General features: G+C 42.7%; 1 protein-coding gene across 2 annotated transcripts; it reads right to left on the bottom strand.

The window, feature by feature from the left end:
- Window positions 1-6,586: 6,586 nt before the first annotated feature.
- Window positions 6,587-21,359, bottom strand: SAP30L (SAP30 like). 2 transcript variants are annotated; one of them, XM_084839225.1, is made up of 4 exons: window positions 21,062-21,359; window positions 18,259-18,381; window positions 16,664-16,762; window positions 6,587-6,866 (listed from the first exon to the last, which is right to left on the bottom strand). In XM_084839225.1, exons 1-4 carry the CDS (start codon window positions 21,245-21,247, stop codon window positions 6,717-6,719), a joined length of 558 nt encoding a protein of 185 aa, XP_084695351.1. In that variant the 5' UTR covers window positions 21,248-21,359; the 3' UTR covers window positions 6,587-6,716. The 2 variants fall into 2 exon arrangements, with proteins under 2 accessions (XP_084695351.1, XP_084695352.1); XM_084839226.1 differs by having other exon boundaries at window positions 6,593-13,052.
- Between the last annotated feature and the right edge of the window lie 562 nt (window positions 21,360-21,921).

The raw sequence follows: 21,921 nt of genomic DNA, 5'->3' as shown, positions 1-21,921 counted from the left end.
TTTTTAAAGGAGTCCATAAAGAAGCAAACTAGACTTTACAGACAAATTAGTTAAAAGAATCTTAACTACAACGAAGGCCTTTTCTCTCCAACCCAAACTTTAAGTGACACATTGGTTTATTGGAGAACATATTCTGGATTTACTGACCTCTTCCAGGCAGAGGCAGCCATCACACCAAATTTGGTGGGAGCACCTTTGCAGTATAGATAATGCATTAGTTTATCTGATAGCGGAGATCTTTGCAAAACCATGTCCTTAACCTGAGCACAAGGCAACATAGCTATACTAGATATCTTTATTATGGCTACAAAGTTAAAGATACCAGCTGACTTTAAGAGCAGATTACACTATTCAGCAATCTCTTTATCATGCCTATGAAGTTAAAGATACCAGTTGACTTTAAGAACAGATTACACTACTCAGCAATCTGTTGTCCTGCAATGCTCAAGTCCCACTCTTCCAGTTCTTCATACATGCCCTGTAATCATATTTATTTCATTTATTTGCTTTTCCATTGAATGATTATTACAGAAATACAAGACAAGTGATTAGAATGGGTTTGCATGAGCAATATTAAATGAATATGATTAGATAATCAATCCCCTTTGTTTTTGAGCATTCAGTATATCTTATTTCCCATGGATTTTTAGTTTTTTTTTCTTCCAACAATGAGGGCTAGATACATATTTTAAAAATGAAACTGAGACTTTCAGAAATTTGAGGCAATGTAACCACAACAAACCAGATATCTTGCATAACACATATTACAATATACTAGGTACGCTTCACATCACAAGTCCATGGAGTGCCTTGTGGGGAGACTGGGGTCATCCTGATATTACCTGGTCAGCAAAAAAACCTTGGACATAAATTATGTTTTTTGAGCCAAGGCTGTTGCCGGCAGAGGTTATGCATATCCACGCAGAAATGGAGGCAAGAAAACTCAGTGATGTAAGGAGTCTGGCCATGTTTTAAAACAGTCTAGATGTGGTGGCCAAGTTTTTTTTGGCAAATTAGGTCCCATTAAGATGAGATAGTGCTGTTCTCTACTGTGCTCTAAATAAATATGCAGCTCTCTGTTTTTCCCTCTAATTGAGAAGAAGGCAGCAACATAGCACTGGAGAAGCTGGAAAAAGTGCAAACCTGTGACTCTGTGCCATAGCCAGGCCCACAGGCGTTCCTTCCATGCCACAGACTCCTGCCGTCTGTGTCATTTGTCACATTTGTCGTACCCGTGCTATAGTTGCAAGGCCAACTGTAAGGTAAGGGCACAATCCTATGGAGATAGTTGGCAGCTTCTGAAGTCGGAGGCTGCCAAGTATCCAGTGCGAGGTATCCTTGCCTCTGTCCTTGCATTTTCGCTGGATGGGTAATTTTGCCTGTCTAGCTGCGGCATTTCCGAGCGGGAGGGAAGGAGGCTGGGGTGAGCATAGGAAGCTGTGTAATGCAACTTCCCTGGTCTCCTCTCCTCCCTGCCCCACCCCTGGGACTGCCCCCTTTTCCCATCTCCATGCTTCATTTCTGAGCGTGGAGACATAGCCACAACCACGCTGGCTCAGAGGGGGAGAGGGGCGTGCAGTTTCTGGGCTCTGAGGTTGGAGCCTTGTTTAGGACCTCAGATCCCAGAAACTGAACAATCCTATGTCCCCCGAGATGCTGTCTAGGGGGCAAAGGATTGCTCTCTCTGGCAATGAGGGCAACTTGGCCAGCCAGTGTGGGAGGGGGCAAGGTGGCAGAAGTGGTGTAGTGGAGCCAGGGCTTGCAGGGATGCAGTGCTGGCACCTCTTTGTTAGCAGGGGGTGTCATCTGCCACCCCATTCAGACTTCCCTGTTCCCTCTGTGCTGAGCAGCAATCATCACAGTAACTGGGAGGAGATGAATTTTCCAAGCAACAATAAATTGTTCTGTGCTGTAATGCAAAGTATTTTGGGATGGCTTGGTCTTGAATGGGCAGTTAAGACCCATTAGTTTTACAGAACACCTGCTCCTGGTGGAGATGAAAACTGCTAGAACTGGTTTGCAGGTATGGATCAACACACTTGCCTGGAATTTTAGACTCTTCTTAGAGGCGTGGCTAAGGGGACCGTCATGATAAATGCTTGCACTTCAGAATGTACCACTACACCACTGGGACCAAGAAAAATCCAGATCCAGAGTTCTAGAACTTCATGTTAATTCTTGCTGAAGAATTGAAGGTGGTGCTGGGAGAAGTGCACAGATGGTTAGGTCTGCCCTAGATGCAGAAACATCCAGCTATGACCCTGTATACCAGCCCTACCTGGTTTTGGACTACAGCTCCCAGCATTCCTGACCATTGCCCATGCTAGCTAGAGCTGATGGAAGTTGTAATCCAAAACATCTGGAGGGCGCCAAGTTGGGTGACTGTATTTTATAGCTACTCCCATATTATGTCCCCAACTCTGATAATGAGATGTTAACTTTCAGACAACCAAGCTCAAATTCACACAGCTCCACTTGGGAAGTCCCCTCAACTGAGATACTGAAGTGACTTAAGTTCACATACAAGCTGATGTGGTGCAGCCCTTGGGTGACAATATTCCTTGTGGTGTAATCTGCTTCCCATGACTGTATTTGTGCTGCTATAGCAACCATGGCTCTAAGAACAGTCTTCCCCAACCTGGTGCCATCCAGAGATATTGCAGTACAACTCCCTGGGGATAATGGGAGTTGTAGTCCAACACATCTGGAGGGCTCCAGGTTGGGGAAGGCTGTATTAGAAGAAGGGAAGCCAGAAAACAGCATTCAAAATATGTTTAAAGAAAGCTCCCCCACTCCCTGGTCTTAATAGCAGCTTGTTGTTGTTGTTCAGTCGTTCAGTCGTGTCCGACTCTTCGTGACCCCATGGACCATAGCACGCCAGGCCTTCCTGTCCTGCGCTCTCTCCCGGAGCGTGCTCAAGTTCATATTCATTGCATCAGTGATGCTATCTAGCCATCTCAGCAGCTAAGGAGGAACAAAACCTGTCTCTGAAGGCAATAGAAATGTGAACTCAACTCCAGATTTTGAATTAATGGGCTAGAGAAGCTCGTTAGTCACCCCTCATTATGCACACAAAATGTAAAACTGTGCTATTACTAGACTCAAGCTTATTTGATAACAGACTGCCTATTAAAAAAAACCCCCCAACCATTAAATCCCCATTCACTATCCTCCAATCTGCCCTTTCTAACAGGGATGTTGAGAGAGAAAAAAAATAAAAGCCTGGTTTTTATCAAACGTTATGGAAAGGATGGAGAAAAGACTCCTTCAGGGATCCAGTCCACTGTAAATGTTCCATCTCATTCTCAGACAGGACATTAAAAAAGAGCCAGTCTTTTTTCTTTTTTTTAAATTACATCCACATCCCTTAATGCGGAATAATCATACTTCCGGTTTCTGACAAGTACAACCACCTCTATGGAAAGAGCACGACTGGTGACAGGAAAATGGCTGTAGTCCTTCTAACAGCTGTGGATGTTCCTCACCCAATCAGCAAATCACAGAGCTGCAGCCAAGGGGGTGGACAAGCCATACCATGTATAGCACAAACAGCTGTGTTGCTTAGATGATACTGCCCCCCTATGGCAAAAAAGCATACAGCACTCTTCACCAAACTGGTCCCCTCCAGATGTGTGTTGGGCTGCAACTCTCAGCATTCCCAGCCTGCCATTGGCCATGCTGGCTGGGAATGCTGGGAGTTGCAGTCCATCACATCTGGAAGGCACCAGCTTGGAAACTGCTGGCATATAGGAAGGAGCTACAGAAAATGGTCACACTCCAATACGCAGATGATAATGCTTGAGAACAGCCATGTAGCAGTCTATTAGTTCAGAGGTAGTAGGCTGCCAGCTGCATGTTCAGCCTTCATTCAAGGACTCTGAAGAACTAAGCAGTGGGTTTTTAACTTGCAAGCTCTTGCATATTGCTTTCAGAAAAGGATGCAGTCATGCAAAGCAGCACCTTGGCAACATCATTCATACCTGCTGATGTTTGAATGAGGTACAGAATTCCAGTGCCTTTGGTAGATACTTCAAGAATGATTTTCAGAAGCTTCAGTGTAGCTCAGAAGTTACGATTCAGTACAGTGAAGGCAGATTTTGAAACTGTGGAAGTGTTTCCTTTTACACCACTATTGAGCTACAGGAGTCCTGTCCATACTCAAAGTTGGCAACCCACCTGGATTTCCAGTGACTAGGTTTTGAATGGCAGACCAATCCTTTAACATGTTTTAAACATTTCTTCCACAAGCTTAAATATCTATGGGTCTGGGAACAGACATCTCACATTAACCCCATACTGTTATCATCAACTGTGTATGGGTCAGGATGGTCTCCTTTCTCCTTCAAGCGCTTTTGTTCACGTTGCTTCCTGATACAAAATGTAAGGTACCTATTTAGGCAAGGCATATTTAGTTGGCTTGTGTTTAGGGGTGGGGAAGTTATTTACATGTGTGCAAGGAACAATCTTGCAGCATAGATGGAGGGACATGAACAAATTAACTTTATGTTTGCATCTTGTCCTTCCACTCCAACGAGCTGAGGGCAGCATACATGGTTCCTCTCTCCCTTTTATCCTCACAACAATTGTGTGAAGTAGATTAAGACTGAGAGTTAGTGACTTGTCCAAGGTCTTCATGGTTGAATAGGGATTTGAACCTGGGTCTCCCTGCCCTTGTCTAACCCTCTTAGCACTACCGAGCGAAATCAACAGTGTATAAAAATCAAGGCTTGTTTCTAATGTAGTAGCAGTTTAAAGTATTAGGTCAGCCTTCTCCAGCCTGGCACCCTTCAGATGTTTTGGACTTCAACTCCCACCAGCCCCAGCCAGCATGGCTAATTACCAGGAATGCTGGGAGTTGTAGTCCAAAACATCTGGAGGACACCAGATTGGGGAAAGCTGGGTTGGGTGTTCAGATAGTTCATAGGACTTGGGATTCTAACCTTTATGACACTGGAATTGCAGCAGCAACCTCAAAGGCACAAGACTACTCTTCAACAGCAGGTATTGGCCTTACTCCACTGAGAGTTCACTCAAATTTGGAGAATGCAAACACAGACTAGGGCACACTGCACAGAGTATATAACTCCAGTGTTGCACCAACTTTGTTGCTATCAATTGGTTTCAGGGCCCAATTCAAAGTCTTAGGGTTATTCCCTAAAGATCTGAACAGTTTAGGGCCAGGATAGCTGAAGGATTGCCACATCCAGCATATGCCTAGCTGTGTGCTTTTGGAGTATGACATAACTCTGCTTCAAAACATAGTGTGTTGGATCCAGGATCTGCCTCACAGACAAGACTCCTTCCATCAGCAAGAGGCTTCTGATCCAAGCAGAGGAATCCTACAGCAGAATATGTATCAGGACTGGGGCTTTTAAATTTGCTCATAAATTATCAGGAGTTACTGTTGAGCATGAGGTGGCCAAGTTTGTTGATGACACCCATTTAGGGTGGTTAGAACAGAGAGAAACAATAAAGAGTTCCAAAAAGGATCTCTCCAAACCAGGGGAGTGAGCATCAATATGGCAAATGCAGTTCAATATAAGCAAGTGTAAAGTGATGCACACTGAGGTAAAAAATCATAACCATGTATATGCTGATAGGGTCTCAGCTGGCAGTGACAGACTAGGAAAGGAATCTTAGGTTTGTGGTGGATAGCTTGATGAAAATGTTGACACAAAAAGACAGTGGCTGCTGTGAAAAAGGCAAATGTCTTGTTAGGGAATCTTAGGAAAGGAATAAAAAATAAAACTGGCAATATCATAATGCACAACTATATGTGGAATACTGTGTATAGCTCTGGTCATCACAGCCTGAAAAAAGGGCAGAAAAGGGCAACCAAAGTAAGCAAGGTGCTGGAGCAGCTCCTCTATGAGGAAAGTTTACAATGTTTGGGGCTTTTTAGCTTAGAAAAAGGCAAGTAAGGGGGTGACATGACAGCAGTCTACACAATTATGCATGGTGTGGAAAAAGTAGATAGGGAGAAGGCAGGGCCATCCAATGAAGCTGAATGGTGGGAGATTTGGGGCAGATCAGACAAAATACTATTTCTCTCAGGAAAGAATGAGCTACCACAAGATATAGTGATGGCCACGAACTTGGGCGACTTTAAAAGGATATTAGACAAATTCATGATAAGATCTAGTTTTTACAAATTTAAATGCATCCATGTGTTAGAAGCCTGTAGTACCATCTTTACTCACTAGGTGGCAGACCTCCATAACCAGGATCACAGGGCATCACAGTATTCAACTAAGGAATATTCCAGCCTACGGTAAAGCCAGATCCATTCACGAGTAATGTATAAAGTAGGGATGTGCATCAGAATCAGTCAAATCCAGTCAGGCCGCTTTGGAGAGATGTGTTGGTTTCCCGGGGTGAAGTGGGATTCCCTCTGAAGCAACCAGAACAGAATCTGCACATTCCTGAAGCTTCATGAACGCTTCAGAGGGTTTCAGAAAGGCAGACACCCTGTCTTTGAAAACATACTAGTTTACTTTCACTTTTCTATATATGGAAAATGACAGTGTGGGGAGAGGAGTTGAGTGCCTGACACATCAAAGCACTACAACAGAGTAACAATGCATTTGGTTGCTCAACTGATCATTTATTAGAAATCTCAAGCATTTATATCTTTGTCCAACAGTACAGAGTTTTAAGTCATATACACAGTGGAAGTATGCACTATACATCTCAGAGAAAAGAATTCTACAGTTCCACTATAAGTTACTAGATTGCTTTAAGAGTACACAGTTATATTTCACAATTAAAAATACAAATTTACTCAAAGCATTTGGCATAAAGATCAGTACAAGACATGAAGACCCACCACAATGAATGGAAAAGGCAGTCGTTTTCTTCCAGTAAGTCTGTTACAAGTCAAAGGGGTGTAAAAACATTTTAGTCAATATGTGTTCATATTTTTCTACTGTGCAGCAGGACAACACAGGAGGGACGAAGGCAATGCAATAAAAGGCAAACTCCATAAGCCTATGCTTGAAAGATGTAAAAAAATTAACTGCAGAAAAAACTATTGCTAAACATTTCATAAATCTTATTTCATTGAAAATCTGAGATTAAGGCATAAGCCCCTTCCCCTCCACACACACCAGAAATTTAACATCTAATTAAGAAACTGATAATGAGAATGGGTAAATTCTACAGAAGAGCAAGAATTACCCTGCACCATTAATTATCACTTTCAAAGAAAAAAAGTTCAACACATGTAGAATCATGACAGAGTAGGTAGGATACCACAAGAGACGGAGCATTGATATTCTGCTTCATCACAGTAGGACCCTTTAATCAGTTCTGAGGGCACTGAAATGCTTCTGACAATTCCTTAGTCTCTCATCTCAATGCACAGGGTGAAGTGACACTAGTGCCCTGAACACAACAGTTTGCTTTCTAAGATGAACACCTTTATCAAGATGTTCTCTTCCAGCCATGTCTCCATCTTATTTACATTAGGATTTATAAACACAAGGTAAAGTGCAAGGTTCCCAATTCCCTCCCCCATCCCCTGTATATTTGCATTTGGCTAATCATTACAAAATTGAGAATACTGTTTAATAAGTTCTCTCTCAGACAAGTCACCAGCAGCTGCATTTCTGGGATATATCTTGCTCATGGCTCTTTTTATTCTGCTTTCAAAGTCGGAAAAATACTCTTGCCATGGGCTACTTTGGCTTAAAAATGCTTTGCTGGCCTATGCAGGAAGTTTTTACTGACAAATCTTTCAGGTGGCAGGAAAACAATGTTTGTTTTAGCCTTGTGAATCCAAGACTCAAAGATGTGAGGACATCAAGACAGTATGAGGACATCTGAATAATAATTTATGTCTACTTTCAAGAAAAAAACCTCTGAAATTTAATAAGGAGTTTGATATATAATCTTTACACTGCAAAATTGTACTTGGAATCATGCACCCTCCCATAAGGGTTCGACTGCTTTATGAACGGTACCACATATTCATAAAAGTGTAATTCCAATACTATCATTGTACATTCCTCTCCCCTTGCTCTTTCCTTCATTCAGTTCAAGGGATGAACAAAAATTATTGTGCTACAGCTACTACTAGTACAACAGCTAATGCACCGCAGATCACCATCTTCAATTAAGTTAACCTAATCATAGAAGATGTGCCAAAGTAAGGTCTTCAGCTCTGATGCAAAGCCCTCTAAAACAAAAATAATGATGGTCCATTGAGCTTTAAATGAGTTCTTAAATGGCTCTGAAGGTTTCAAACAGATATTTTGGTTTGGAGTAAATTTCATTCAGTATAGATGTGGTCAGGGATATAATTCCACTAATAAGCCTTAAGTATGGGAACAGTGACTCCCAGGCCACAGTTCATCACTGAATAACTTAAACCCCATGTAAAATTTGTATTTGACTATAATCAACATAAAATACAACCCACCAGTTTGTATGAATGAACATGTCACTGTAACTCTGTTCTCACATATTCTGTTAATTTTAGCCATTGCTTAAGGATTCATACCCTTTGAAGCTCAAAAATACTGATTAAGGTTTTATTAAAACCACAAGGTTTTGGAAAGTTTCCTTAAATGGCATGCAGCATAATCTGCCATTATATGAAACAACTGCATTGTGGCATTTTTGGTGATTCAACACTAGATGTTCAAGAACCACAGGCTTCTCCCTGAATATAGATATTGCTAACAGGATTAGTTTCTAGCACAGTAAGCCATGAAAATGGCCCAACTACCCAGCAAGACATTTGCTCAACATTTGTTGGTCTAGCTGAGAATAAGGCATATTCTTTTAGATGTCTCTAAAAGACAAGAGGACTCAAGAATGATGACATCAGCAATTTGTCAGAGCCGATGGTGAGATTCTTCAATCTCCTCAACAAATAGTTTAAACCCTTGAAAAATTAGTTTTCTTGTATAATGTGTAACAATCACAATTTCCACCAATTAATCCATTTGGGAAAAACTGTTTCCTTGATTTAATCTCCAAAGCAGCTCCTGAAAAGATAGCATATGCCACTGCATTTTAATAGAGTCATTTTGATGCTGGCTGCTGAAATTCTGCAGTTAGTTGCTTTACAAAAATAAGCCCTAACACTGTAACAGTAAAAGGTGTACATGTCTGGACTCGAAGTGAGGCATATGGTGCTTGTCTCTTAGGGGTATTTTGCCATGGTCACCAAGCTGCAAACTTAAATATTTGGAAACCACAAAAAAAATCAAGGCCTCCAATTCTAAAAATTCTTTAACTGATCTGATGGCTACTTCAGTTCACTCTTTCAATGAAGGGGGAAGTGGAATCACTCTGTGAACTTTAAAATGCAAACAAACAATCTGTATTTCAGCAGTTTTTGCTTACTTATCCATGCATGTGTTAAGTATGAAATATGGACTAAATGTACATATCCTATTATGAGGCCGTTTGAAAATATATTATCTCAGATGTGGCATCCAATTAAATGGATTAATTACACATTAGTGACACTATCCATGTTTCTTGAGTATCTATTTTCAAATGAAATAAACACCAATAAATGGTTGAATATGAACTTTGTATTGTTTGATAGGGCTGTGCAGGGATCCCACGGCCTGCCTCGGATGCCGCTTCGGGGCTTCTGAGGTGGGCCCAATCCGCTTTACCTCTCCCCCACTTTGGATGTCCGAATCCTGGTTGGGACGCCCCTGCCATGTGAGCCCCCAGCCATCTTCCTCCAGGGAGTCGCTGTTTTTAAAATCCGGAAGCCCAGCTGCAACTGCCAGCTCCTAACCTGGGCCCTTGGGATGCACATTGGCAGCTGTCTCCTTCTTGCAGGGAGTCTCTATGGTGACTCCCCATATTTCTGGAAACAGATCCCACACAAATGGTGGCCATCAAGCTGCTAAATACACTATATTAACTTTGAGTACTTGACAGCTTGTGGATAGCCATCATTTGCACAGGATCTATTTCTGGAAATACAGGAAGTCACCATGTTAAAAATGGCTACTCCCTGGAAGAAGAAGATGGCTGCCGGTGTGCATCTCGAGGGCCCAGGTAAGGAGCTGGGGGCTGGGTAGTGTGGCTGGCTTCCAGATCACTCCGAAGCACCCCGAAGTGCTTTGGAGCAAGCCAAGCCGCTTCATGCCCCCTCTACCCCATCTGAGAAGCACCCCGAAGTGCTCTGCTTTGGCTCAGAGTTCAGGTTTCAGGCTGAAGCAGTGCACAGCCCTATTCTTTGAGACATATGTTAGGTCAGATGTTCTTCACTGCAAGGCCCGAAGGCCGCTGGCGGCTCCCAATAACCTCAAGTGTGGGTCTCCACCCCTCTCTTTTTTTGCAGTATCTCTTCACCCTCACTCTCTAGCTTTGCCTTCTTGTTTGCTATAGTGTTGGGCCAACTGCTGTGATCTTGGCTATTGGAGGAGGCTTGCACATGTGGAGTCAGGAGGCCTTGCCTTCTCATCAACTGTAAGGTGGCAGGGGAAAGAGGGGAACACAAGAGAAGCCTGCCAATTAGCTTAGGCAGGAAGCCCAAGAGGCAAAGAGCAACATGACTGGCTAGCTGCACTGATGCCATGTGCAGGCGATGGAGGATTGACTGTACATGAAAGAGAGCAATGTGGACCTGTGCTGGAAGATTTTGCAGCACTGAATAGAACAGAGCACCCTGTCAGTGATAAGAAAAAGATCCATGCCAATCCAAGGATTAAGTAAGCCCAATGGAACTTGCCTGCCTGGTGAGGGACTAATGAGGCCTGGCTTGGATGACATGGAAGGGGATGGGGAGGAGTGACTCGCAAAGGCCTCCAGCCAAAGCTGGTATACCATGTCACCACTTGACCAGGGGAGGAAGGGCAGATGCCCTCAGCGGCATGGAAAAAGCCCCCATGAGGCAGTTCCTGGACCAAAAGTGGCTCCTGCTTGAAAAATAGTGAAGGTCACTGGGTTAGGTTTTCACATGCTATGGATAGTATCTGTGCCCCAGTGCTAGTGCTAATGATGCTGTGCTAACACAAATGAATGCTTGAGCAATCCAACTTGGCCTAGCTAGGACAATGAAAAAAAGTGATGATTTGTTGCCAAATTTCGGTGGCAAATTGCTCTTTCCCATTGCCCTAACAAGCGCTAGTTACATTGCGCAATAACTGGTTTACACCAGCACATCATCACTGGCACTAGTGCACCATTGGATACTATTTTTTGTCAGACTAAAGCGGCTCCGGCTTTTTCCCTATATCCTTGCACAACAAATACAGTATTGAATTAAGCAGCATCTTTCCACACAGTCATTCACCAAACCTTAATTGAATTTTGGGGATTGAAACCTACTGACAGAATGCCACAAGACACTTGAATTTTTACCTATCACCTTATCGCTTGAGAAATCTTTTTTGGAGCAGACTGTTGGCATCTTACACACCATTAGACACAAGACCAATTGATTTCACTGGTGCTTAGGGCTGCAGTTTTGTTTTGTTTTTTTTAAAAAAAAACAAGGTCAAGAACTACAGCAACAAAGGACTAGCATAGTGCTGAAGGTTTCAAAGTTTACTGTGCTTTGGGTAAAGTCTTATATTAGATCATGCCTGAGTAACTTGTGACGTACCCAGCACAGAACAGTTCAGCATCCATGTAAGGCAGCCCACAAGGAGCTCAAAAACGTTTGTGCTGTCTGCCTGGGACTGCAAAGATAGGGGAGGGAAGGAAGATGTTAAGCACCAGGTCAAGGTTGGTAGGCTCCAAGTTGGGGGCCTGTTTTAGACCATAATGCTGCTGCTTCCACTGAAGCAAATGGGGAAGCTATATGCATGTGCACTGCAGTGCATATGGAGCTCTGGATTGGGGAAAGTTGGGCAGCAGCATTACATTTAAGCAACGGTAACTCTGCCCAGTTTTTAATGCACATTTCAGGGATAATGCAGGGATATCTAGAGAGGCGAATGGTTTGGTACTAATACTCATTGTCAAAAATAAGGACATGCAGAGACTGCTGCCAACACCAACTCATATTCATGAATACTGAAAACATAACTGCTATTCTGTATTGTGTGCATTCAAGCCTCAGAACATGAGACTGGCCATTAACATGAGTGGCTTGCCTAATGGCTACTTGCCTTGTCAAGATCAGATTGAGACTACAACCAAATGGCTTATGGACAATACCCAGTTAGACTTCATCTGGCATTTCACATATTTGAAGTCCCATGGCAACTTGTTAAGCCATTTTTAGCATCATGGTCAAGACACCAAATCAAAATCTACATACTAAGCACTAAAAGAACAGTGGATAGTATGTCTATATGGTAATAGCTGCTAATCAACAACTGATTTTAAAGAACTGAAATATTCAACTTATGTATATTAAAAAATAGAGATTCCAATAGAGAATAACATATAACCAAGGCTGGCCTGTTTTACACTCCTCTATCAAGATCCCCCCCCTCTGAGCCCACCCCCCAGCTAGACTTGGAGACCTCTAGCACCCCTGAAAACATTGACATTAAAATTCAAAACAAGTAAAACTGTGTGGTGCAAAAGTGGTGAGTCACAGACTTAAGATTTTCGAATCAGAACTCCAGTGCTATGCCTGATCTGTGCCAATAAGTACTATGTGGACATGATATGATCCGGTCCAAGAATGTCAAACTCATCTTGTGTGTGGCTTATATCATAATCAAAACTTACTTCAATCCTCTGAAAAGTCATTGTCTTTAGCATTTTGAGTTTCCCAGTGATCTTTATCCCTTGAGTCAAATATTAGGCTTTGCAACTGCCGAAGTCTTCACACACGTTCTGTAATCATGTATTCTAATATTCTGGACCAAGGTTTTCCACATTATTTTCATGTGTACACTTTAATTTACAAAAAGGTCTTAGTAGTTAAAAATATATTTATAATGCACCTGATGCTTCTTTAATATCACACCTGCTTGTGTCCAAAATCTACCTAGTCTTCAATCCAGTTTGCTACTTTCTGACTTCTGATCCAATCTGCTCTTGTTACTCTTTACCATGTAGATGAAGTAAGCAAGTGTCTCTTTCTCATTCACTGGGATGTTCCTGAAGTGGCGACTGACAGTCTGAAAGGACATTAGAATGCCTTGAATTATGGAGCTAGCATATGGTCTATGGTTTTTACATAGCTAGCTCTCCAAGTTCTATTGCATATCAGATATTTTTGGATATTCTCTTCATCTGAGTTGAGAAACTTAGGGCCCAATCCTATGGAGATAGTCATCAGCCTCTGAACTTGGAGGCTGGCGACTATGCAATGCAGAGTGGCTGCAGCACGGAGGCAATCCTCCCCTCCATGCTCTGGCTGCCCTGCATTTTTGGCTACACAGGTGATTTCGCCTGTCTAGCCAGGGAGCTACGGAGCAGGAGGAGGGGAGGCTGCAGGGTGCACAGAAAGCTGAAGAACAAAGCTTCTGTGGTCTCCTCCCCTCCAGGCCCCTGGGACCGCCCTCTTTTCCTCATCTCCATGTTTCATTTCCAAGTGCAGAGACATAGCTGGCACAGAGACGCAGCCAGCACAGAGAGAATTGTACTGGCTACGAGGGGGTGGGGAGTGCGGTTTCGCCTGTGTAGCCCTGGCTCAGACCTCAGTTCCCAGAAACAGAAAAATCCTATGGCCCTCTAGACAGTGTCTAGTGGCCATAGAATTGCTCCCTCCATGGTCTGCAGTTAATAAAAATAACGTCGGCCCATTTTAAACTTGGACTGAATAGGATTACCTGTTTATCCAGTTGGACTGGGACTAAGTTGTAATTTCTTTTAGTGGGCTTTTAAATTGGGCTTGGAAGCACACTGAAAGTGCTGGTTTTGACCTTAAAGCCTTAAATAGTTTGGGACCAAGTTACTTGAAGGACCGCCTTCACTGATATCAACCTGCCTGCACTTTAAGAACAGAAAGAGGCCCTTCTCATTTGCCCACCTGTGAGAGCAGTTAGGTGGGTGACCACATGTGAGAGGGCGTTCTCTGCAGTGGTCCCACACCTTTGGAACAGGTTGCCATCAGAGGTCCAACATTTTCTGTCGTTGGATGCTTTAAGAAGGACTTGAAAACATTATTTTACTGTGGCTTTCTCCTGAAATGACTGCTGTTGTTGCTGTTGCTGGTTTTATTGTAGGTTTTAATTGTTTTTATTGCTATTTAATTGTGTTTATGTTTTTATCACTTTTAATGTTTTAACTGTTTATGTATTTTATTGCTGTGAGCCACCTTGGGAGGGCTTCTGCCCTGAAAGGCAGCCAAGTTTCTTTTAAAATTATAATAAAAAATCTCTGAAGAAATCTCTCCACAAACTCCTCCAAATTTGTTTAAAAAGACACGTGAACATTAACCACCCCAAGACAACGTATGGTAGTTTGAGTTTCCCTTATGGTGGGTTAGAAGCAAATGTTTAAGACTCTTAAGCAGAAGTGATTCAGGGATGGGATCCAGCATAGGATCAAAGATGTTCAGACTTCACAGCAAATCTGGGAATTGTGTGACAATTTGTGCCTATGCTCCCCTTAATGTTAGTTATCGACTTCTGTAAGAGTTTTGAGGGAGAAATATGGGGAAGCACACAAATAATACTTATAGGAATTAGTTGATAAACCACTTAGATGGAGCACCAGAAACACAGATTGTGTGGTGAACATTTTGGCCATTATTATAGGAAGTTGTTGTATCTGCTTGCTCTATGGTGCAAAAGAGGGAGGCATCACACAAAGGTGCTAGACTGGTTGATACTCAGTGGTGATTTAAAAAAACCCTGACCTGGAAGAAGGTAAGAGGATAATTTCTTAAGAAATGCAGGTGGTTCTGCTTCTCTTGTTCACTCAAAGACTTTGGAATGGATCTGTAGTTTTGGTACTAGCCAGGCTCTTTCAAGAATGGAATCAAATTCTCATTCCAGATGAGGGTTTTATTGTGCAATTTCCCTGCCTTATTCATAGAATTTTAGAGGGGGGAAACAATGTATTCCCATTGTTTTCCCACCTCTACTTCCATGCTTTTTCTTATCAAAAAAATCTGTTAAGGAGGGAAAAAGGAATAGCTGCAAAATGCCTTTTGATGAGTAGTGCTTAGGAGCCATCCACCGGGAAGCACCCATAGAATTCCTGTGCCACTTTCTTCCCAATAAAACCCAAAAGGTTCTGGCTTACTTTTTAGTAATATGCTGGGGAAGATAAAGGACACCTCAACTTTTACTATGGCAAACCAGTCAGAGGGGTACAATTTGGACTGACCTCAACATTCAGTAGCTCCTGATACATAATGTCTGCTATGGATACTATACTTAATGTTTGGGAGAAGTTCCTGTTTCAAAATACAGGCTTGGATCCCAAGTTACTTTTCTGTTCATGGAAGGGCCCTGGCAGAAGGAGATTGTACTGATTCCCCCTTCCCCCTACAGCTCCTATGCAGCTCTGAAGGATCCCCCAGCACTCCACAGCAGATATTTGGATGGCACAGGGGGCTTCAGGGGGAAATCAGCAAAAGTCAGTTCTCTTCCTCCCACCAGCTAGAGCATCCTTTAAGTGGAGTTCTGCTCATAAGAAGTTAGGATCCAAGCCATTATTTATAATATGCACTGCAGACGTTATATATCAAGAGTTAATGTGGCTAAGATATTTGGACTGTGAACCACAACTTCCCAGTTCATATCTTGTATCTGCCATGAACCCACTAGATAGCAAGCCAATATTTCTCAAATTCAGACCACTATCTGCAATATGAGAATAATACTGACCTATCTTACAGGGCTGTAGTACACATTACTGAGATTAAATGAACCTGGAGCACTTTAAATGTGCTCAGCTACTTGCTCGTTATGTGTCCAGAATAATAACAGAATAATCCACATCTCTTCTGAACAGAAAAACATCAAGATAGATGTTTAACTTAGACCATGGGTGCAGAACCTCAGACCTATGGGCCAAATCCAGCCCTCCAGGGTCCCAATCTGGCCCACCAGGGTTTCCATTAAGGCCCCATCTCTTTCCCCCCCAATCACCAGTGGTTTGGTGGTTTCCCAGCTTTTGTGCAGTTTTTCCCGTCATTCTAAGCCTCTCCTAAGGCTTAGTTACTGGAAGTAAAAGCTTTAAGCTGAAGCATGTTGGTATTTGGGGGGGGGGGGGGGTTGGCTTCTCTCATTTTTGCCTTTGGCCCTGCCCACCACTGGAGTGCAGCCCCTGAGAGCTTCTCCAAAATGGAATTCGGCCCTCAGGCTGAAAGAAGTTATGCGTCCCTGAAGTAAGTCAGTGTAAGTCATTACATGGAGATGCCAGCTTTAAATGGAATCATAAACCTATATTCAACTCTATCCAATGAAAACAGTATTTGTTGGTGTGACATCAATAACTATGTTGTATGACCATTTGTAGTAACTAATGATGTATATAAACAGACAGACAATTTTATTTGCTAGCTGCGGGGTGTTTTTTTTTACCCAATGATAGTGGAAGAAAAGACAGAGAAAATCAACTTAATTTATAAGCTGAAGTTGCACTCCAAGGCCTTCTACATTTTCCCTATGAGAAGAAGTATATAGTTGAAGGCAGTGTGACATACTGAAAATGTATTATTGAACGTAACTAGTTCAAACTGCGAGATTAGCATATAAAAAAGAATATGCTTGGCTGGTGAAGGAAAAAGCATGTTCCATATGGTCAAAACACAGAAACCACCTAGACAACTTACTTCGGCCAGTTGAGCTTTATTGAGGCCAGGTCTGGTTTGCAACTTGTAATGCCTTTTGTACCGGCGCAGCGTGTTTACCTGAAGTTGAAACAAATCAACCTGCAAAATAGATTAACAAAGGAAAGTCAACTTTAAAAGTCATATTTACCCTATGAAGTAATGTACATACCATTTTAAAGCAATCAATTCTAGCCCAAGATACACAAAACAGGTAACTGACAAAGTAATATGCTGTTCTGTGTAAATTTTCAATTTCTAGTGCTTTAAACAAAAAACTAAAATGATAAAGAATTTGTCTAACTATGAAAGTTTATATCACAAACAGCAAGCCTTTGAAGCATTAGGCAGAAATTAACAAAAAAATATATCAATTTTGTACAGTAGCTTTGTTTCCTGGTTATGAACAATTGTGGGTGGAATTCAGGGTGAGAAGTAAACATGTAGCTTGGTGAAGCCAGGAGACAAATCTGCTGTGCAGTAGAAGTCATGGTGTAGTAAACCATGCCTCCACCAAACCCTTTAGTACCTGCTTGTGCTAGGAGGCATGCAGGTGACTAGGAGTGTATGGTATTTTCAGCATCCTTTAAAGCACACCGCTATTACATTTTCAAGCCTAACTTCAGCATCATGAAAGCTACAAACTTTCACAGAAATGAAAGCAGATATTTATATTCTAGCAACTATCTACAGGCCACAAATTAATGCTACTTACCTGTGTTTACAGAGTGTGAGAAAAAAGCCTAAGAGCACAATCCTAACCCCGATACTGATGACTGGAGTTAGGATCGCACGTTGGTGACTCTCTGCCAATGGAGGGCTCCACCGGGTGCAAAGCTGCTGCTGCTGGTTCTCCCACCAGTGGTAGCCAGTAGAAAGTTACAATGGCCCTGGAGCTGGTGTAGCTAATCCCCACCCTCCCATTGCTATCAATGGCAGTGTGTGTGCACGCGCGTGCGCACGCGTGTAAAGAAGTTAGGACTGCAAACATCTGCTGGGCTCAAAAGCGTGGCAAAACTGCTCCCTTTTTTCCCTGGCTGGTGTGAGCCGGCAGGGCTCAGGATGTAGCAGGATATCTGCTGCTCTGCTCCACTCCTCCCTGGCCCGATTTAGGATTGCTCTGCCGCACAGACAGAAAGGAAGATTGGAACAGTATGGAGCAATGGAAGTCCTGCAAAAGGCTACAAAGATTCTTTAATGTAGAACAGAATTCATTACATTTTTCAATAAAGCAGGTAAGTTGTGTGTACCTAGTATAAGAGCTCTTTGTTTTCCAAAGGTACACTGTTCTTATGATTCTTAGAGTCCATAAAAGGCACAACTTCCTGAATAATGGAGGCCATTGATGGTGAAGAGGTTCTATGAGGCATGATTATACATGTCGGCAATGTATTTACTACGCTACCTTTAGGCTGCATATCGTGGATACCACAATTCTAAAAACAAAGGTTGATCATTAATAATAATGTAATCAGGACTAGCACAGAAATAGAAACAACTCCAATTTCATTATGGAGAGGAGAAAGATCATGTATGGCTCCTTGGAGGAAAGGCACAATATAAATGTAAATAATAATAGTAATTATGATGTTACATACCTCTGGGACATCTATCTCATGCTCTGGAGAGTCTCCCCCATCATCACTGGTCTTCCTTTTCCTTTTGTTTCGAACACTCTGAATGAAGTTCTTGTGGAAATCACATATATATAAGTGTCTAACCTAAGAATTAAAAGACAAAGAGGGAGTGAAAAGGCACAGTAGTCATAATATGGCATACAAGAAAGGTACAGTGAATGATAAAACAAGTTGTTGTTGTTCAGTCGTTAAGTCGTGTCCGACTCCTCGTGACCCCATAGACCATAGCACGCCAGGCCTTCCTGTCCTCTGCTCTCTCCCAGAGTGTACTCAAGTTCATGATAAAACAAGTGGAAACCTGCAAAATTTTACCAACAGAAGTTCGGGCTTTTAATTTTTTTAAAGTCTTCACCTGTTCACTTATGGGCTGTTGAGCATCAAGAAGCTCTGTGGCGGAATACTCTCAACCCATTTAAATATCATCAGGGTTTGCGCTGCCCCCTATTGATTCCCAAGGATCAATAGCTCTTCATAAGAAAAAAGTTCCCCCCATCCCTAATTTATACCAAGCTTATTATTGTGTAACTTTTTAAGCTTATGGACTTAACACCACATCATTGAATTATGAGACTATAGCTGTTCAAATGCAGCTCAGATGAAGTGGAAGAAGTTCATTAGTCATAATTTGAAACTAGAGCACAATGTCATTGTTTCCAGAGCATTATAGTTATCATAATAATGAGATGCATCTGATGAAGTGGGCTCTAGTCCATGAAAGCTTATGAAAGAATCAGTTAGGTTTCTTTTTAAGCATCACAGGACTTTTTTCTGTGTTTGGTTTAACAGATTAACAGGGCTACCCCTCTGGAAATAATTGAAGATGTTAGCAGAACTCATTTTTCATATGTAATCAAACAGTATTTGGATTTGTTGGAAAACAAGCAAGCAATTATGCGTTATTTACCTATGTGATGAATTCCAGTTGAGTTAATGAATCTGTAGGATTGATTAATGTACAAGATTCATTACTTTTTACCCAAGTGATCATTTTAATATTTTAATATCTGCCTGCTGGGAATTCATTTCCTTACTGGGCACTTAGCTGTGACCACATTCTGATGTACGTAAGTCTATTATCTCTTAAAAACAACACCTCCTCCTCAATCATACGAACTTTTTTCTGCCATCAGTTTCACATTTTTTTTACAGTCATTCTAGTGTATCCACACTTTTTAGTTGTGATTATCTACAGAAAAGAGTCTGAAGGAAAGCAAAACCATTGAAGCTTACCATTAAATGTCTCTTCAAGCATGACTCTTGATAATTAAAAAAAACATTTCTTCTTTTATTGCTGTGACATCTAGATTAGCCTAGTAGGTAAGTACAAACAGTTTACCAGACCATCAACCAACATACTCCTTTGTGTTATTGGGCTTCTTGTGTGGTGCATATGGCAAACTGCTTGCCTGGAAGGAATTGTGACTGCAAGTCTGATCTACATCTAGAACAGTACCAAGTGACATGTAGTCAAATGGACACAATCAACAATTGTCTTCTACTCCCCCATCCCCGAACCTGGGTTTATGGTTTAGGGTTTCTGAGTAAAGCCAGGTTTAAAGTGAGGAATGCTTTGCAGAGCAATACCAGTTTATCACCGTGCTGAATGCAAGTGATCCCTACTGCCACACACAATGATGCTCCAGTTTAAAATGCCCGATGCGGCAGATGTCACTTAACGTTAACACTAATTGGCTGGCAGCATTTAAATCCGCTTGATGCTAGCCAAGAAAGAAACATGCTTGCAGTTTTCTACTTTAAAAAGATTGTTTGACTGCAGTTCAGTGCTGGAGATTTGACAGTTTTTAAATGAATTGTTTCAAGACAACCACTTGAACTCTACTATGCATATTTGTCAGTCAATTAGTAATACACACCAGCTCCCTGTAGTAATGCCGGCATTCACAGTACCAGTTAGCAGGCACACCACTATACAGCCTTTGACTAGAAAGTAGATGTTTGCTTTCACCCTTTAACTGCCAATGATAAACAATTGTTCTTTAATATGCCTGTGCTATATATTTACATAGAATTATAGGCTTCCCTACCCTCACCCTTAAGAGCTCAGGTTGGTTACAGCCTCTCTTATTTCAACTAGACACAATAATCCTGTTGTTCCAACATCACTAGTCTCTCCCATCCCCTATGTATTATTTTTCTGACCCACCATGCATTATGAACTTAGTGTGACAATTGCAAAGCCTGTCATGAAACTAAAAAAACATTTCTACTCTGAACTAAGTGGTTAACTTCTGTTGTTCCCCTTGCCCATATATCTATCATTTATTGTTTCACTGTATTTTACTTTTTTTATTCAATGAAAAACGATATTCAATATAACTTTGATAAGAAAGCCCAGAAAAAAATATGATTTTAAAGACCAAATATGCTGTTTTAGACCCATTCTGTATAACAAAAAAGGCATTGGCTCAATCTACACAGGCCTCTATGCTAGAAACAAAATTCACGACAAATACTGTAGAGGTAACATGCTTTTTTACTGCAACTCATAGCAGCTTTCAGGTTACTCTTATCAATGGCACTGAGGGGAACAAACTTTTGCACAGCAACTATTAAGCGACGCTGTCTCCAACTACAGGGGTGGCTTTTTAAAATGGCAACCAAAACTTTAGAACCCTTTAGTACAATAGCTACTAGATTAACACAACAGCCACAGATTACTCCCCGGAAAGAGTACACAATAGGAGATATAGCGTGCAGCCAAGCAAGGAAAGCTGCTGGGCACAAGCCAGTGGCCACAACTCACACTTTTGTCAATATCCAGTTTCAGCTTTTTCTGGGAGATACTCTTTTGGATCCTCTTGCTAAAGGAGGCATTGCCCGCCGGGCGGACACAGCGGTCCCCGTCGTCGATGAGGCAGCAGCTCTGTCCGTAAAAAGGGGTGGTGGGAGGTCCATCCCGGCTGTCTTCCTCCGTGCTGAAGCCATTCATCGCAGCCTCCCACCAGCCCCGGGAGAGAGGCGACGGAAGAGGCAGCGCCCCTCCCTGCCCCTAAAAACCTCCCTGCTTCCCACTTCCAAGCGCACCTTTAAGCCTTTCCCTCCCTTCCTCTTCTCCCGGCCTATCCGATCCCGTGCTACCCACCTGCTTTAAGGAGACATCTGGGGACCTTGCAAAGCAGCCCGTCAGGTAAACGTATCCCCCCACACCCCCCCCCACAACTTCCACTTTACAGCCCTTCCAGGGGCCCCCAGAAATTCTTCCACGCCGCCCTCACACCACTAGGGGCCCCTAGAAACTGCCTGTCCCCCCTCCGCCCCTCCTCCTTTTAGAAACTCACTTTCCACCCTCAGGCCAGGCACGCATTCTGTCCTCCCAGCCCTCTCCGACCGCGGCGGGGACCCACCACACCCCAGCGGAGGCAGGCGGGCAGGTAAACGGCCGCGCCGGGAAGAGGCGGGGGAAGGAATTATTCCTCTCCTCGCGTCGCGCCGACACCCCGTCTCTCCCCTCACGGCCTGTAAACGACTCCCGTCTCCCGACCCCCTGCCAACGGGCACCCGGCCGAGGAGGGCGCCCCTCAGGCTGCCCAGCTCGGAGCCTCCGGAGCCGGCAGCCCGGTACGTGACGCTGTGCCCGGCTGCCGGCCCCTTCCACCCAGCTCG

The sequence above is a fragment of the Heloderma suspectum genome, chromosome 2 (genome assembly GCF_057233095.1).
Source record: "Heloderma suspectum isolate Gila_16-S chromosome 2, 16-S_ref, whole genome shotgun sequence".
NCBI classification, from domain to species: domain Eukaryota; kingdom Metazoa; phylum Chordata; class Lepidosauria; order Squamata; family Helodermatidae; genus Heloderma; species Heloderma suspectum.
The sequence above is the reverse complement of the archived record's forward strand: the minus strand, read 5'-3'. Positions and strand labels throughout refer to the sequence as shown.

Bases quoted from the DNA above. Each gene is read 5' to 3' on its own strand.
- SAP30L (XM_084839225.1), bottom strand. From the start codon at position 21,247: ATGAATGGCTTCAGCACGGAGGAAGACAGCCGGGATGGACCTCCCACC. The intron at 16,763-18,258 runs GTATGTAACATC...TCTATTTTGCAG, and splicing joins ATGAGATAGATGTCCCAGAG to GTTGATTTGTTTCAACTTCA. The intron at 6,867-16,663 runs GTAAGTTGTCTA...GACTTGTAACAG, and splicing joins ATAAAGCTCAACTGGCCGAA to ACTTACTGGAAGAAAACGAC.